At 47.4% G+C, this 17,109-nt stretch overlaps 1 protein-coding gene across 6 annotated transcripts in view; it reads right to left on the reverse strand.

The window, feature by feature from the left end:
• Positions 1–8,821, reverse strand: part of pcdh9 (protocadherin 9) — a 153,194-nt gene extending 144,373 nt beyond the window's left edge. For all 6 annotated transcript variants that reach the window (XM_086107857.1, XM_086107855.1, XM_086107856.1 and 3 more), the window contains exons 1-2: positions 8,482–8,821; positions 4,391–7,506 (exon numbers count right to left, since the gene is read on the reverse strand). In XM_086107857.1, coding sequence (XP_085963983.1) covers positions 4,391–7,426 — 3,036 coding nt within the window. In that variant the 5' untranslated portion in view covers positions 7,427–7,506; positions 8,482–8,821. The remainder of the gene's footprint in view (positions 1–4,390; positions 7,507–8,481) is intronic.
• Between the last annotated feature and the right edge of the window lie 8,288 nt (positions 8,822–17,109).

Below are 17,109 nucleotides of genomic sequence, written 5' to 3' on the forward strand. Positions count from 1 at the left end.
GCACTGGTAATGCAAAGGCGAACTTCAAAATAAAAGCTTACTGCGTAAATCATGGACGCCAATGCAGTAGCCTTTTATTTTGAAGTTGGGCCACGTGCTAGTGTGCTGGCGAAACTTGTCTTTTCGACATTTTGCCCTGTCTCATCACAGTTCCATTGCCATGACCTCGTGACTACCAACATCACCCCATTGCTGATTTAAGACGCTAAGAAACCACAAGTTAATTATGTCACCATTGTATGAGTCGGAACAAGTCTCTGGCGTCAGCGGCTCAAGGCGTCAAGTCAAGTCAACAGTATTTATAGAGCACTTTCAAACAGCCATCGCTGCATACAAAGTGCTGTACATGGAGCAATTTAACAAGGCGTGAAGTGCATTCAAATGCAGTCCGAAATTTCAGCCCTTACAGAAAAAAAAAAAAATTACATTTATTTATTAATTTATTTATTATATATTTCAATTCAATTCAATTGTATTTATAGAGCACTTTCGAACAGCCATCGCTGTATACAAAGTGCTGTACATGGAGCAATTTAACATATACAATAAACAGTAAAACAAATCGGTAACAAAGACGGTAGAAAGCACCGAACAGTAAAACCAAGAACAAATCTATTCTTTCTATATTATTTCTATTATTTCTTTTCTATAATTCATTATTTATTTGTTTAGTAACTTGATGATCCGCTGTTGCCCATCGTTTAATTTACCTGGCAACAGTCGAATAAGGGGAGTAGACACACTTATTTTTTTTTCCCCCACCTTAAGGGCTGACTCCGCCTACTTCCAGTCAACTAATGCTACGGCTAATGACTCTGGGAATACATCACTCGCCATCAGATACGATACAGCGGAAGTTCCTGGCCAAACAGTTCCAAAGGGAGTTCCTCTAAAATGTTCTTTTTGCGGCGGTATGATTTGCACATCAGAGTGAACAATGTTTGAAGACTCAACTGTCGGTCCATGCTCGAAAGTGCATGCGCGTTTGCTGCCACATTGAAAACAAATCATGAAATAAGATCACCGGCAGCAAATAAATGGCCCGTCGGTGCTATGCGGTCACATCGCTGTGAATCCCATATAAGGCTGGTAATTGTGCACCCACATACAGAGTATTGTCACATTACCATAACAAAGTGAGTGAGGGGAGAAAATGGACTCATCTCACAGGCACGGGCCTCTCGCATAATAGACAGCCATATTTTCACATTCACTATGGAAATTATCTAAAGGTGAAGAACGAAGGCTGATGTAAAAGTGCAAAATTCATACTCTCGTATCTGGCACTGATTTTTTTTTTTTCCCCCCGGCAAATAATTGATGTATGAACATTGACAAATCACAGCAAGGATTGTGATCAGTTTAGCACGGTGCCGAATAAATAGACGCCATCTCACGGACTACTTAGTAGCTCGCCGCACTCAGAGAAATCATATTAATGTGTGCTCAACGCGAGCCTTGGGATCTCATGTCGGGTGTGCTGTTAACGCATAGCCACTGGGCAGGCGTTACGCTAGTGAACCATACCTGTGTCTCGCCTTTGGATGAGATTAGATTCCATGTTCTTGTCAGTATATCATACAGATAGCACTCAGTGAAATGTTCAATACTGGGAGGGGGGGGGGGGTAACTGATGCTGAAGGAGCAGCATTATTATGCTTGTTTTCTTGGATGCTCGTGTCGCCGTGTGAAAGTAGGACAGCGTTTTTATGCTTTTTTTACTCACTGTTGTTTCCGCTTATGTTGGTCACTGGAGGATAAATAATCGGTGTAAAAAGACAGACGAGGCAAGGATTGCGCCTATTGTTATCAGCAGGCTGGAGGTCTCTCAAAAGCCACGCCGAGTGATGATGCCGCTTAAAATGGCTCCTATTTCGCTTTCCTAATGTTGTCTATTCAAGAAGAGGGAGATACCGGCGGTGGATTTTTCATGCTTTGCTGCAGCCGCTCCCGACCTTTCTCCTCTCTCCGTCTACTTGTTAATCAATTTGCTTTCAATTTTCTTATTTATTGATTGATGCCGATGCTGCATAGAAGTGACTCCTGAGGGACGAAACAGAATGGCTTTCAATCCGGGAGGGGGGGAAAAAAATCAATTCAAAGGCTATTCCCCAAAGCTTTAGCCATTTCTTTGCCTTTAACGTCCTTGTTCGCTTAGTTGCTTATTTCACGTCCACATCAAACAAGAGGAGGTGATTGATGATGTTAGTTACTCATGAGGAAACAATGTAAAGACTGAATTCCCCTATCGCGCAGTTTGCCACAATGGCGCTTCATGTTGCAATTTAATACCAGGATGACATGTTACTGTTCAAACTAAGGAGAGTGACTGCTTGCGTCCGAGAATGTATTCATTGCATATCGGCCGAACATTGACATGATGGTACTGGGCAAAAAAAAAAACATTCGGGTTCAAGAAGAGTATTGAAATGACACCCTTCCTCCCAGGGCTGTCGAAACATTTTGCCACACTCAATAACTGCCATTTAACCTCAAATATGAAAACCTCAGGGAGAGAACGCGGAATTGATATGACGGTGAAGCAAGCGGCTATTTTGAAGTCAACAAGGTATTAGCTATTACGTACAAGGTCAGCAAAAATGAATTCTTCTTCACTTCAGAAAAGCTTAAAACAACGTCCAGCTTTCAATCTGAGGTCAGTTTTGACTCTGGGGATGAAAGAAGGTTTCGTTTAAGACCTTCCATGAGCACCTACAAAACAGAATCAACCAAATTGCTGAAATTATTGGCAAACAGGTGGCGCTGAAGTGCCTGCATTCGCGCTATATGTGGCACGACAAAAAAGACAGCGCACGGTGTGCTCCTTTTGATCAAGTGTGAGAAATATTGATCCCAATAAGTAATTCAGAAAGCGCGGTATGACTGAAAGAATCAATGGAGAGCTTTTTTTTTTTTTTACTGTATAGTGTCATATCGCATGTGCCATCGCGGTTGTCACACCCCACAGCCACCCATGTCATCACCTTGTCTCGTCCCCCGCCGCCGCCGCCCGCCACCAGCCACGCGCTCACACTTACGAGTGTCGGGGGAAACCGAATGGCTTTTTGGACAGCTATGCCTGAAAAGGCATGAAATACTCGTCCAAAAGCAATGACCCGGAGGTGCGGATCGACGTCGAGTCTGGCACGGCATCACCCCAGTAATTCCTCGTCCTCTCCTGGCCGGACCTTATCACTCTCATCTCTACCTGCCGTTATCAATCTTGCCCGTGCAGCCTCAGCATCATTAGAAGAGAGTATTTCACGAAGAACGCCAACATGGATTTCGCTGCTTTCTTTTCCTGCCTTGCATGGACCACTGCGGTCTGGCGGCGCGCTAGGTGCCGCCATGCGGCTCAACGCTGCCCCCTGAAGGTTCAGTACCACCACCAGTCAAGTCTGAGCCAGTAACAACTCTCTCACTCGGCCCTCCCTCTGTCCTCGTTCTCACCCCCCCTGCGCCCACCCACCCCCACCTCTGCTGCTCCCTGTATTTGTCCATGTGTGCTAGATTGTAACTGTTTGTGGTGTAGTGGGGCTTTATTAGCAGAAAAATTAATAAGGCTTTGATGCCACCCCCCCCCCACTTCCGCAAAAAGCAGCATGGATTATGGTTAAATTTGAGGCTCATTATTGGCTAATCCTTTTTGAATTGGATGTGTATCAAGTCCCAGACAAGCCTCACTCAGTTTGTTCGTGTGCTTTTGAGAGGAAGAATGTAATTCTTCAGGCTTCGACGATGTGGCAAAGCCGTCTGTGACATTCAAATGTGACGCTCCGGAGGACTAATTGTGACTTGTTGTTACTGCTTATGGGTACCGAAAACGTGGCCTTGTGTGATGTCACAGTACACACCAGAACACTGAAACAAACCAAAAAAATATATACACAAATGCACTCTCGAGGTTTATGAGAGGTGAGATGTCTTCTATCTCTGTCGAGGTTGTGTCCCTGGTGTCAGGTTTGAGTAGATAGGCAAGAAAAAAATGTTTCTTTCACAATGAACAGTGAGTCACAATAGATAGATCGTTTTGTTTTGTTTGTGAAGCAATGATCTAACCTGGGTGCAGAAGACATAAAATAAGGCAGCCACTCACTTATTTTCAGCAATTTGCATGACACAAGCACGAGTCTTTGATTGAACCACCAAAGTATGGATGTGACAGAAGAGTCCATCAAATCCGTAATTGGCGGCTGTTTAGTTGCTGTTTGTTTGTTTGTTTTTCTCATCTTTTTTAGTGTTATCGTTTGGGAAAATGGGTGCGCTTCCTTTTGCTTTGTCGTTGCATCCGTAACCCAAGCGTGAGGCTCAACTGGTAACTGGCACTCTAGCACTGTGGAACCGGGCAGTTATAGGCAGTACTTATAGACCAGTAAAAGTGCTCCTTTACCTGCTGTCTGCTGTGCATGGGCGCCTTGGTCTTGAACCCTCCTTGGGAGCTGCACTCGGAGGCACTGAAGTGATCTGAGCTCGTGGAGGACCTCTTGGAAAGGGTGTCGCAGCCGCCAACGAAGGTGTTATCCAGCGGGAGCTCCTGAATCACATGATGCTTCTTGACGGAGACCGGCGTGTCGGCCTTGAGGTGGAACGCTGATTGCGGCGAGGCAGATTTGTAGTGTCGGGCCAGGTCGGGGCTGCTCGGTTTGAAGGTGGTGGTGGGTGTGGCATTCCAATCAAAGCGCCCCATCCCTTGCTCTTCGAGCTCGGTCGGCAAACTGATGGTTCCGTTGATGGGCTCGTGGGCGGGGTCGTCGGGTTTGTTGCCCTCAATGGAAACAAAGTTGAGCAAGGAGCTCTTTGGAGATTTCCTCTTCTTGCGCTTTTTCTTCTTGCTTTGCTTGTTCTCCGTGTTGGGCGACATCCACTCTGTCCCCTGTTTTTTCCTCTGCGCGGCTTTGAACCTGGAAGCGTGCCGGCAGCGCAGCAGCACCGTCACAAAGATGACAATGATCACCACCAAGGCTCCGGTCACGAAGGCTATCATGATGGTTAAATAGTCCCCGCTTTGATACGTTTCGCCGCTTTCGCTGATGTTGCGCTCAATCGGCGTTTCCATCCTGCGCCGGATGAGATCGGCGATGAGACTGTAGTTGCCCACCGTGTCGTTGACATACAGGAACACCAGCACCAGGGTATGGAGGGACTTTGGATAGCCCAAGTCGCTGATGTTGACCACTAGTCTGTGCAGTCCGACGTCACTCGCCGCCGGCTTCTCCTCCAGCGTGATGTTCCCGGTGACCGGGTCAATCCTGAACAGGCCCTTGTGGTTGCCGTGCACGATGGCGTACTTGAGCTCGGCGTTCATGCCCGTGTCGCCGTCGACTGCAAACACCTCGGCCACCACCGATCCGGGGATGGAGGCCAGCGGGACCAGCTTGAAGGAGGTGTTGGAGGGGGGGTAGATGACGACGGGGCTGTTGTCGTTCACATCGATGACATTGATGGTCACCTTGGCAGCCGAGGAGCAAGGAGGCCTGCCGCCGTCCACCGCCCTGACGTCAAACGTGTACGAGCTCTGTTGCTCCCGATCGAATGACACGTTGGATTTGATAACGCCAGAGAAAGGATCCAGGATGAAGTTTTCGTTGTCGTTCTGAATGGAGAGGGACACGGCGGCGTTTTCTCCGGCGTCGGAATCTGTCACCGTGATCACCCCGACGGTGCTGTACTTGGGGAGGTTCTCCGAGACAAAGAACTGAAAGTGGTTGTGCGTAAACTTGGGGTTGTTGTCGTTTTCGTCCAGCACGGTTACGATGACGGCTGCCTGCGTCTGCAGCGGCGGCGTGCCGTTATCTCTCGCCGTGATGGTGAACAGGAACTTGTCCTGATCCTCGCGGTCAAAAACTCTGGAGGCGGTCAGAACCCCCGTTTTGCGGTCGAGATCAAAGAAGGACGCGTTGGGCCCCAGCTGGTAGACGATGTCGGCATTTCTCCCGCTGTCCTCGTCCGTGGCGCTGAGAGTGGTGAGGAACAGGTCCCGCTTGTTGTTCTCCATGACGGCCAGTTCGATGACGGGTTGAGTGAAAACGGGCGGGTTGTCGTTCTCGTCCTCCAGCCGCACTCTCACCAAGGCGGTCTGATTCAAGATGGGCTTCCCCGAATCGGAGGCCACGATTTTGAAGTTGTACTCCTTGGTACCTTCGTAGTCGAGCAGCGCGGACGTCTCCAGCAGATACTGGTTGTCGTACACGGCCTTGAGATGGAAGGGCACGTCCTTCTCGATGAAGCAAACGACCTTGCCGTTGATGTCGGTGTCTTTGTCCGACACGGTGATGAGGGCGATCTTGGTGTTGATGGGATCCTTCTCGGAGAGGAAAACCGTGCCGTTAATGGGACTGATGATGTATCGCAAATCTATGTTGGGGGGATTGTCATTGACGTCGGTCACATTGATCGAAACGGCAGCCCTGGCGGGGTTGGGGCTGCCGTCGCTCGCCACGACAGAGAGCTTGTGCACCGCCGTCTCCTCCCTGTCCAGAGGCCGCTGCACCGTGATGAGGCCCGACGTGGTGTTGAGCGCAAAGAGCCTCTTTGTCGCAGGCGACACCTGAGTCCCAAACACGTATCGAATCTCCGCGTTGGCCCCCACGTCGGCGTCCGTGGCCTGGAGCTGCACCACGGACGTGCCGAGAGGGGAGTTTTCCGGGATGTGCACCTCGACCTGACTCTCCTTAAAGACGGGGCGGTTATCGTTGACGTCTGTCACGGTGACTTGGAGAATGGCGGTGCTGGATTTCTGTGGGCTGCCGCCGTCCTCCACTTTAATCTTCATCACGTACGTGTCCTTCTGCTCTCGGTCCAGATTCTGCTGCACGATGAGCTGCGGCCACTTCTCCCCCTCGGGCGTTTCCACAATGTCCAAGCCAAAGGCGCTTTGCCCGTTGATCAGCTCGTATTTGTGCACGCTGTTGGGACCGGTGTCCGGGTCCGTGGCCGAAGGGATGGCAAAGCGGCTGTTGATAAGCGTGTTCTCCGGGATGGAGATGTTGATCACAGGGGATGGGAACATGGGCGCATTATCATTTGTGTCTCTGACGATTATTTTGATCTTAATCAGCCTGAAATAATCATTGGGCAGGATGACCACTTCGATTTCAAAGGAGCACTCGCTGTCCTCAAAGGAGGGGCCGGGGCATAGTTTCTCCCGATCGATTCGGTTCGATGTGGTGAATATCTCACCGGTGCTGCTCAGAACGCGGACCAGGGGCTTATCTCCCGCTTTGGAGACCAACCGGTACACGAGATTGCCACTTGCTCCCATGGCAGCATTTGTATGCGAGATGTTCAGGTCCCTGGGGATATTTCCAATGAGGACATTTTCTTGCAGCTCTTCCCTGATGGGGTAGATGAGTTCTTGGGCGATGGAAGGATCGAGCCAGATGCAAGCCAGCAAAGCGCCCAACAGGTAATAGTCTTTTAGATCCATGACAGAGAAAGGAAGGCAAAGGTTTCTTGCCAAGAAACGGCGGTGGCAGACTTCTCACTGACGACGGGGATCGTCCGACCCTAAAAATACATCAACGAGAACACTTTCAGTCAATAATTTGGAGGCAACTTGATCACATCAAAATGACACGCAGCACCCTCCCCCACTCCTCCCGAACCGTTTAACTTGCCGACCTAAAAATAATGGGCCTGACTGAGAATGAATCATTCTTAGCGTCTTCCACACATTCAATGACAACATTCCAGTCAACAATGTTCAGGGGGAGTTTTTTTTTTTAAAACATGATTCCACAGAACACTTTTCATTCAGCAATACAATTGTTCACGTTATATTACTGTATTCAGAGCAATTACCTTGTTGAAGTTTAAGTTTTAACACTTTGTGAACATCACTTGGACTTCAGATCGATACATTGAAAATAAACTAAAACACATTTATGAAAATAATTCCGTAACACCTTCGCAAATAAGGGCCAGTATGTTTTATCTACCAACATTTTTTGAAGGAATTATTCAGAGAAAAGCATCTTAATAGCACACTGCATCAGCCATTAAGGTGGCCATTTGTGTGTGTTGCTCCACTCAGGCCCCCACTGTTAAATTAAAAAAAAAAAGGATGCGACCATTGGTTTTGTTAACAAAAGGTGAACATGGTACACTCTTATCAGTTCAAGACGCAAATTGCGAAAATTGAAGAGTGGAAGTTGTTTGCAGGCTCCCGAATGAATGGCTACACATCCAAGCGTTTAAAACACGATCGGTAAAGATTTGAAATTCGCATTGGCAAACTGAGATCCACTCTTAGAGCGCACATACACATCATAAGCAAGATCACTTGAGAACATTTGCCGGCTGCCTGCTCACAGCCCTTTCGTGACGCTGGCAACGGTAATCGGGTCCGGGAAAACAAATAAAATAATAGTAATAATTGGAAAAGAAAAGAAAGGCAAAAGGGAGTAGCACAAACAACATGGACGTCTCGGTTATTTCCTCCCCAAATTAACTTGCCGAATGTAAAAGGTTTAAGCGTGTGACCTGCGGCTGTTGCGGTGATCAGCGTCTCATCTTCCAGCAGCCAGGTGGTCAGTGGTTTGCGGTGTCTCCCATTAAAGCGTCTCCCAAAATCAATGCTCGGCTCCCGGTTGACGTCCCGTGGAAGAAAAAAAAATGCACTTCCAAGCAATAAACGTGCAAAGCGCGGGCGAGATGAACGCAGGAGTCTATTCCCTCATGTTTCAAGTCCGAGGGGCTTCATTGTCACCCAAACCTGGCATGAAGCCCATGGGTTGAAAAAGAGGAAAAGAAGGAAGGAAAAAAAGAGATGGAAATGTCCGAGTCTGTCCTCCTTGTTGCTGCCAAATTTAAACAAGAGGCGTTCAATGTCACACCAATGCGCAACGTTTACGCGCCACTCATCCTTGCGCTCTCACTCACCCGGCTGGATTTCTTGCTCAACTCTCTCTCTCTCTCTCTCTCTCTCTTCGGTCGAGCCACAGGAGGGACGGTGATGTACACGGACGCCCACTCACCCCGCCGAACCACTTCCATTGGTCAAACCGGCTCTCGTTCAGCCGCGTCGACAGGCGTAATCGGAACAAGATTGGCCCGGAGAAAACGTCACTTATTGCACATCCGAAGGCTGTGCGCGGTGGGATGCTCCGCGAAGATGCCGCAGGCTGCGGAGACGTTTTCACAATAACCCCCACACCGCCCTACCAAAAAAAAATAAAAAATAAGCGAGAGTGGGGTGACGACAATGGATCTGTTGAGAATATTGTTGCTAAAATAAGATGGCGATTGAATGCCCTCTGACAATGTTTGGTGTATGGGTAAAAGGTTCACATATGACGCATCAAAGTCAAAAAGAAAAGGCAACCTGTTAGGCTGTCGCCAGGTCGCTCACTAATTAGGGTGGATACGCAAAGGCAGCAGTCCGAATTACCCCCCCCCCCCCGCCCCCGCCCCCTTCAAAAATGATATATGCAATTGTTATCCATGACTATGACTTGCTAAAGCATGAAGGCTGCAACCGAGTCACAATTAGTTGAAGTCAAGAAGAGGATGCTGCCGTCCAAGCATGTTGACACGGGCTGCATATTTGCTGCCTTGTGTCCTCTGCACTTGGCAGCCTGCAGGCACTCATCAGCAATGGCTCCAAGTACTAACCTTGACACTCCGTCCGCTCATCAAAGTCGGACAGTTGCGTGTCTGTGTGGAGGGGTGTGCTATTCCCCCCCCCCTCCCCCCAATTTCAAAGTCTATTGCCTCATTCTCAATTAATTGAGGAAGCCATGGCTTGACTTGCACAAAAAATTGCGATCTCATTCGATAAGTTTTCATTTCAACAAAAGACGTCTAATGTGAAGACGAGGAATGAGTGCACGTCAGACGTGACGTCAGGTAATAGCAGACAAGCACAAAAAAAAAAGATTTTCAGAACAGGTCGTCATTCAATTCCCAATCATGACTTCATTCCAATGTCACCCTGCAAATGTTCCACGGTGCTGCTTCTGTCGAAAGCGAGCCGCTTCAATCCAAGACTGCGAACCATCGTGGTGAACAGCGCCATCTTGAGGCGGATTTTCTCCTCATCCTTGGACTGTGCCATCGGACTCCGCAGCCAGCTCGGCTCCCCGAACAGCACCCCGTCTTATTTCAAAGCAAGGTGAGGCATGATCAGAGACCGTGTAACACCGTCAACCAAGCCCGAAAGCCTTTTTTGTTGTTCGGGTGACAACCGGGCTGCTGTGAAACTACTCATTGCCTGGCCAGCAGTTCATCAGGACGTCAAACCTGACGACGGGACCCGTTTTGTTTTTTTTGTTTTTTTTGCCCTTGATTCATACGTGTTCTGTTGCAGCCAGGGAGCATCTGGGGTGAACCGCCACTTCAGTTTTGTCGCGTGCTGACGAAAAGAGTGCCCAGTTCTGTGCGGGAGCTTATTTCGGGCATGGAGATGCAACTAGTGCGTTTCTGCGCGCGCGTGTGTGTGTGGGGGGGGGGGGGGGGGGTATAATGTCCGGTCCGGTCGGCCACGATCTCCACCCCTCCGCACCCGTCGTTAACGACAATTTGTCGTAGAATGGCAGCGGACTGAACTGATCATACCGCCCCCACCCCCACCCTCAGATGGCCGAATTTTGCTCCCTGCTTGCGGTCCCTCGATTATGCCGCATTGTTGACAAAGTCATCAGGTCTTAATTTCACCAAATGTTGTATACTGTGGTTGCAGTGACGCTGAGAGGTGTTTCTAATAGATTTCACCATACAGTGAAATAAAGATCGGTCTCAATTATTGCCGCGGCTGGTTCGTAAAAACATTGTTATTTAAGTTATATTCATCGCACAAAGAGAAGCTTAAAATGGGCTCAGCAGATCTCATGCAGACTGCTTTCAAATGAAATGATCTTTCACATAACCTGCCGGTCCCGGGAGCTTCTCCCGCCAAATCGACAGTGTTTCGCAGGTTTGTTATCTCCCTATTTAGTGGGTTGAACGATGGCTGCAGCTAATGCCGCTGCCAGTCAAGCTGCTGACAGATGATGAATAATGTAGTATGCTAATATATGTTCTAGGAGCCGAGGTGCGCCTCCTACAACCTCACACTGTAGACAGAGAGCCTCGGGGAAGCGTCCAAACCCGAGGTCTTCAAATTCCCCATACAGCCATACAGTCAATCACGCTGCTCACCTTCATTTGATTCTCACACTGATTTATTGACTTTCTCATGCTGTTGAATTGGCTGCATGAATAATACAGGAAAACAAACATGGTTCCCTTTCACGCACATAAAAGCAAAAGGTCAAGGCGGTAATTAATGTATTTCCACAACACAAGAGCTGCTGCCAGAAAATGCTAATAACCGGTGGACCAACTTTCTAATTGACAGCGTGCAACCCAAGCATGTCTGTTATCAAGAGATCAGAAGAAATGACCCCCCTGGGAATTTATTGTTACTATTGGAACATGTGGTTATTTCTTACTTTCTGATGGCATCTCAGTGCAGGAGGCGTAAGAGGCTTCTTCAGAATCGTTGGTTTTCCCTGACAGGAATTAAATGGTATTATTTGCTTTGACGCGATTCCGTTGATTCTCTGCGACTCTTTTGTTTTAGCACAACAATCGTAACAGATTCAACCCTTCCGTGACAAACTAGCAAAGAGTCGCTGCAACCGCTGATGAAAATCTCGGCCTTTTTGCCTTTGAGCCCTCTCACAAGAGCAGTAATGACCCAATGGATAATTGGCATCACACACGCAGCGGATCTTGAATACCAATCAGGCATCGCACTCACTTAAAACTTTACACTGTAGTAGCCTAAATCCACTTAGTTGATGCCTGGATAATTACGATGCTACTTCATTTAGGAAAGACTGACAAGTGTTGCAGTTCATGGATTGAGGGTTTTCATGTTGATACGTTGTTTACTTCAAGTCATTTATAAATCTTGGATAATAGGCATGCCCGAAACAATCATTTGGTGGGATTCTCATTGTTTTGGCGAAGTGAACGTTTACCAGCTCTTCAACGTTAAACTTGGGGGTCAATTAGTGATGGGAACATGAAGCTTCAAGATGCTTCATGAACCCGTCGGGTTTATCGAGCCGACTCGATGGCCCTCTCTGTTCGTTATAGCGCGAAAAGTGCGCTGCCGTTGGCAGTTCGTAAGCCCCTTTCTTTAAACCAACGGTGCATTTGAAAGGAATCAAACAAATGCACCAACTGGTTCATGTAGCATCTTGAAGCTTCATTTTCCCATCAGTAGCAACCTGGAGAATTCCAACAGGACTCACTGACTAATTCACAATGTACAGACTTGAACATTTTGAGAAGCTTTACTCTTCTTTTTGTTATCGCTGTAAGAAATTCAAAAGGCTTGTTCTTTTAATGCCGGGTGTTTGGGCTTGGGCTACATTTTTGCGGGATATCACATGGTTACACATTATTTTCCAGACCATGCGTTGAAAAAGGTCAAGCGTTTCTTTCCATTCTCTTTACTTACGGATATGCAAGCCAGGAGCCGTGTGTTAGACAGTGAACTCGCACACCGCTGGTGCGGCTGATGGAAACTCTTGCTGTATGAACAGTCTATTTTGACCTTGTGCTCATCTCGTGGAACCTAAAGAAGGAAACACGTCTCTTTTCAGCTTTGTTACCAGTCTGAATAATGCCGAAGGACCGATTGATAAATCGATAGAACTCTTAAGATTTTTCAAGGTGATTATATATTTAAAAGAAAAACTATCATGAATTTATTGCAAATATTGCCATGGTTTGAAAATTATGTACTTTTCAAATTTACGTATTTTCCAACTAGAAACACAATTTCCAAAGAGAAACACACCACATTTTGAATTATCGGAGGTCATCAACTATCCTGCATTTTTTCGTTGGTTTCCTTCCATCACCACAGCTGATTTAAATGATCGGCCCGTCAGCAAGCTCTGCAGGAGCCTGATAACGAACCTGATCACTTGGCTCAAGTGTGTTCGAGGATTGAAAGATCGAAAACATGGAAGATCGAGGCCCTCGAGGACTGGAGTCGTGAGCCCTGATTTAAACAAAGGTGGGACGTGTGAATTTCTTGATTTTAATGGAAGTGGGCAAATTCAGAAAAGCAACTCCAGGAAACCCGATTTGAGAAGTTGCAGCTGGTTGCGCTGTCTTGAGTGGGAAACACAGGTGTGGAGTTTTGCATTTTAAAATGATTCTTGCATTTTATTATCTGAGAGTGCACCTCAGGGATTCACGGGGACGTGTAACTCTAATGCTTTCCTAATGAGTCTTCTCCTGACTAATTGAGGATCTTTTTGTCTATTACAGCCAATGTTGTGTAACTTCCAACATCAGCAAAATGACCACACGTGTTGACCAATAAATTGTTCATTTTCCTCATCAAACTAAGTTTACACCATCCAGTAAAACTTACATGGAAAATTAAAAAAAAAAAACAGTGGGTTTTTAATCTCTTCATACAAGCCACTCATCAGAAAATATATAATGGCATCGAAATCAGAATCAACAATGGCTTTCCATACTACAAATAATAAAATGAAAAACCTATAATAATAAGAATACAAAATGATTACCATACATACCGTAGACAATATTTTGGCGCAAAATAAAATCACAATTTTCAGATGTTTTGTTTTTGTTGTTGGAATAGTTTTCAGAAGATCACAAACAGGTACTGTGTCTTTTTTGTGACTAATGGAGGGCAGGAGAAAAAAAAAAATCTGCAAACAGGTCAATTAATGAATGCCGAACAGCGTGTATGGATAATATCTCACCCTTCATCTTTATTCCATCACCAGATTGTCATGCTGCGTACACACCAAACGTGAAATAATGCGACGCGACGCTTGTCCTGCATGTGTCTGTTCACGGGGGTGACTACAGCGGGGTTGCTTCGAGCGGACAGGAGGGGCTCTGTCAGTCAACCTGGTGTCCGGTCGTTGTGTATGCTGCTAAATGCTACCTTGATTGACGGTTCCACGGATGTAAACAATTCAGTCCAAGATACTCCACCAGGGCGGCCCGGTAGTCGAGTGGTTAGCACGTCAACTTCACAGTGCAGAGGTGCCGGGTTCAATTCCAGCTCCAGGTTTCCTGTGTGGAGTTTGCATGTTCTACCCGTGCTTGCGTGGGTTTTCGCCTGGTCCTCCACATTCCACAAACATATATGGCAGACTGATTGAACATTCTAAATTGTCCTTAGGTGTGAGTGTGAGCGCGGATGGTTGTTCGTCTCTGTGTGCCCTGCGATTGGCTGGCAACCGGTTCAGGGTGTCCCCCGCCTACTGCCCGAAGACAGCTGGGAGAGGCTCCAGCACCCCGCCCCCCTCCCCGCGATCCTGGTGAGGATAAAGTGGTTCGGAAAATGAATGAATTCTCCACCATCCTTGCTCCCTATTCGACTACCAGCTGCTTTTTTGTCTCGGTCCCGGCCGGTAAAGGAAGCTCCCGATCCTACAGATGGCAATGATATTGTCCCACATTTTTCCTATTTCACCACGTTCTATGTGTGTGTGTGTGTGTGTGTGTGTGTGTCTATTTTCGTAACTATTTTTGGCTGCGTGTAGCTACATTCTCAACTCGGATTGGCTGTCGCCGACACGCCGCTGCGAAAGGTTCACTTGGGCTGATGGTGTTAGAATGGGCGACAGGGCACCATTTTTTTGCTCCGAACGATTCAAACGCACTGCGCGGCATGCAACCGCGCCTGATCACGTAGTGCGACACAATTCAACACCTTGTTCACATTGCAATCAGCTCACTTTGGAAGGAGACATTCTTTGGGATCATAATCATAACAGCTAAAAATGTGCTCAGTGCTAGGAGAGCTTGACAGCGCAGCTGCAGGGCACAGCTAACTCGGTGGCAGAAGCAATCGATATCATTCTGTTTGTCGTGCCTGACAACGATCGGCATGTTTTGTGCAATAAGCAAATAAGTATTTCCTGTAATCCACGAATATTGCAGTGTGATATTTGAAATCGATAGGCAGCCGGGCTATGAGATTCTTTTCCGCAGCCAGGCCCACGTTCGTTTCCGATACACCTGAAAAAGAGGAGCCGGATAAAAGTTGCCAGTGCGCATGTTGTGCAAAAGCCCATCAAGCAGTGCTGGCACATTGAGGTCCTGTCATCTTGTCTAATGATCAATTCTGATCATGACTGGTGCATTGAGGCATCGATATGGCTTCCTTCCTTTCGGTGTTGTATCTGCCAACACTGTCACGGCTAAATGAGCAACGGTAAATAACACGAGGGATCCTGACAGGTCCGTTGAAATTATTCACTCACCTTGATAAGAAGCTGATTACTGCCGCTTGTTCAGCTGCATCACGTCTCATCCGAGACAGTTATTGTAAGTAATGCGCGCATCCTCAATCCCGAGCAGGTGGGCAGGCGTGTTTGTTTTTGTAGTTCCTGATCATCTGCCTTAATGATCTTACCCTAACGCGAAGCCCTGCAACGTCTCCAGTCATCGAACATTTCCAACCTTGCGTGATAGAAATAGGAGATCATTATCATCGCAATCGAGATTCACATTTTTGTCACAATTCCACTTCGGTGGATACAATGAGAAAAAGAAATATACTCTCGAGGAGTAGCGCATGAAATATGTTCCAGGGAGGCTTCATTTCCCGGCCAGAGCTTTTGAAGCCGGTGGCACAGTGTGTCAGACAGAAGAGACCATCTTGAGTAGACCCCCACACCCTCCTCTAATTATACTGGAACCGTCGTGCAGTGCCATGTGCTGAAAGCACGTAAGACGACTCATCCCTGTGCTTTACTCCAACTTTTATTTTGCTCGGTCCTTGCCAGGTGGGTGAGAAACAAGAGCACCTTAAAACTCGAATTTGTTAGTGGGCGAGTTGGTGTCAGCGTGTGAAAGGCAGAGTCCTTTACAGCAGGCGGCATTCCGGTGAGAACGACAGACCGAGCCTGCTCTGAAGAACTGGATGTTGCGATTGGATCCACATGTGAAGAAGGGCAATATGGTGATTCATCAGTACTCGCGCTGGCAGGGGCCATCATGGATTGAAGAGCCGCCGAACTGGCCGCTCATGATTCGGACAAATCGTGTGGATAATCAGAAGCCCCTTTTGTCACCGTTCCGCTGCCTCGCGTTCTTTCTTTGGTCTCCCTGTGTGGCTGTTTCTTTGTGTCTGTTCCTGATGCCCGCCCGCCTGCCTGCTCCGTGTGTCTCCCCACCTGTCAGCGGTGGGAAAGTCTCCCAATGGTACGGCCATCCAGTCAGATATGCTTTTTGCTCGTGCAGTCGTCCGCTCGGGCCACCAGCGGCTGCCACGATTAGAGGACTCGTCTCACCGCTGAAGTCTGCATTTTTGCCCCTCATCTCAACCCCATGCAGAAACTCTTCGGCATTCATGTTGCGGGTACACGGTGAGCAAATACAAGAAAGAAAAAAATTCATCTTGGGAGGAAAAAAAAGTGACGTTACCATTAAGAAATGCATCGTTTGGAATTTTCAGTCTTGCCACCAACTGGACTAGGAATGTGGCACGTCGTTGTTGTGGGACTTCAAGCATGTAAGATGGGTCGATCAAATCGATGCTCGTATTTTTTGTTTGTTTGTTACATTTGCATAAAGTGTGAGCGTACAGCGAGGTACTCGGTGCTGTAATTAAACACATTTGCGTTTGAGCCGCACCGTTGTCTGTGTTTGAGCGGAGATCAGCGTAAAGCCCCTTAAACATACACGGCTCTCCCAACAAATCGCACGCCTGTGCCCCAGCTGTGATTTTCCATCTATTGAAGGCTTAACTCTGTGTTTTGGATCGCTCAGCCGCAAATTAAATTTGATTTTTTTTTTCCATCACAGGTCAAACATCTTGAGAGGCTAAACACAGCGCACCATGAAATGAGATTGTTCTCGGTATTGGTTGGGATTTATTTTGATAGCAATTTGGAACTATAGAAGTGTTTGCTCTCAGAATCTTGCTTTGGCCGACTGTCTCAAGCGTAAAACTGAACAGCCAAATATCTTCCCTCTCCCCTCCGTAGTACAGCGCGGGTTTATGGGGAGAGTCAAATCAATCCTTGAAATCAACAAACACACAAAATCAAATGGATGGGCTGTGGAAGAAACCTAAGATAAACTAAGCTAAGCTAAGCTAAGCGTTATGCTACCATA

This window comes from Hippocampus guttulatus, chromosome 3, assembly GCF_054856545.1.
Source record: "Hippocampus guttulatus isolate MCC_2025c chromosome 3, RoL_Hgut_1.0, whole genome shotgun sequence".
Taxonomy (NCBI): domain Eukaryota; kingdom Metazoa; phylum Chordata; class Actinopteri; order Syngnathiformes; family Syngnathidae; genus Hippocampus; species Hippocampus guttulatus.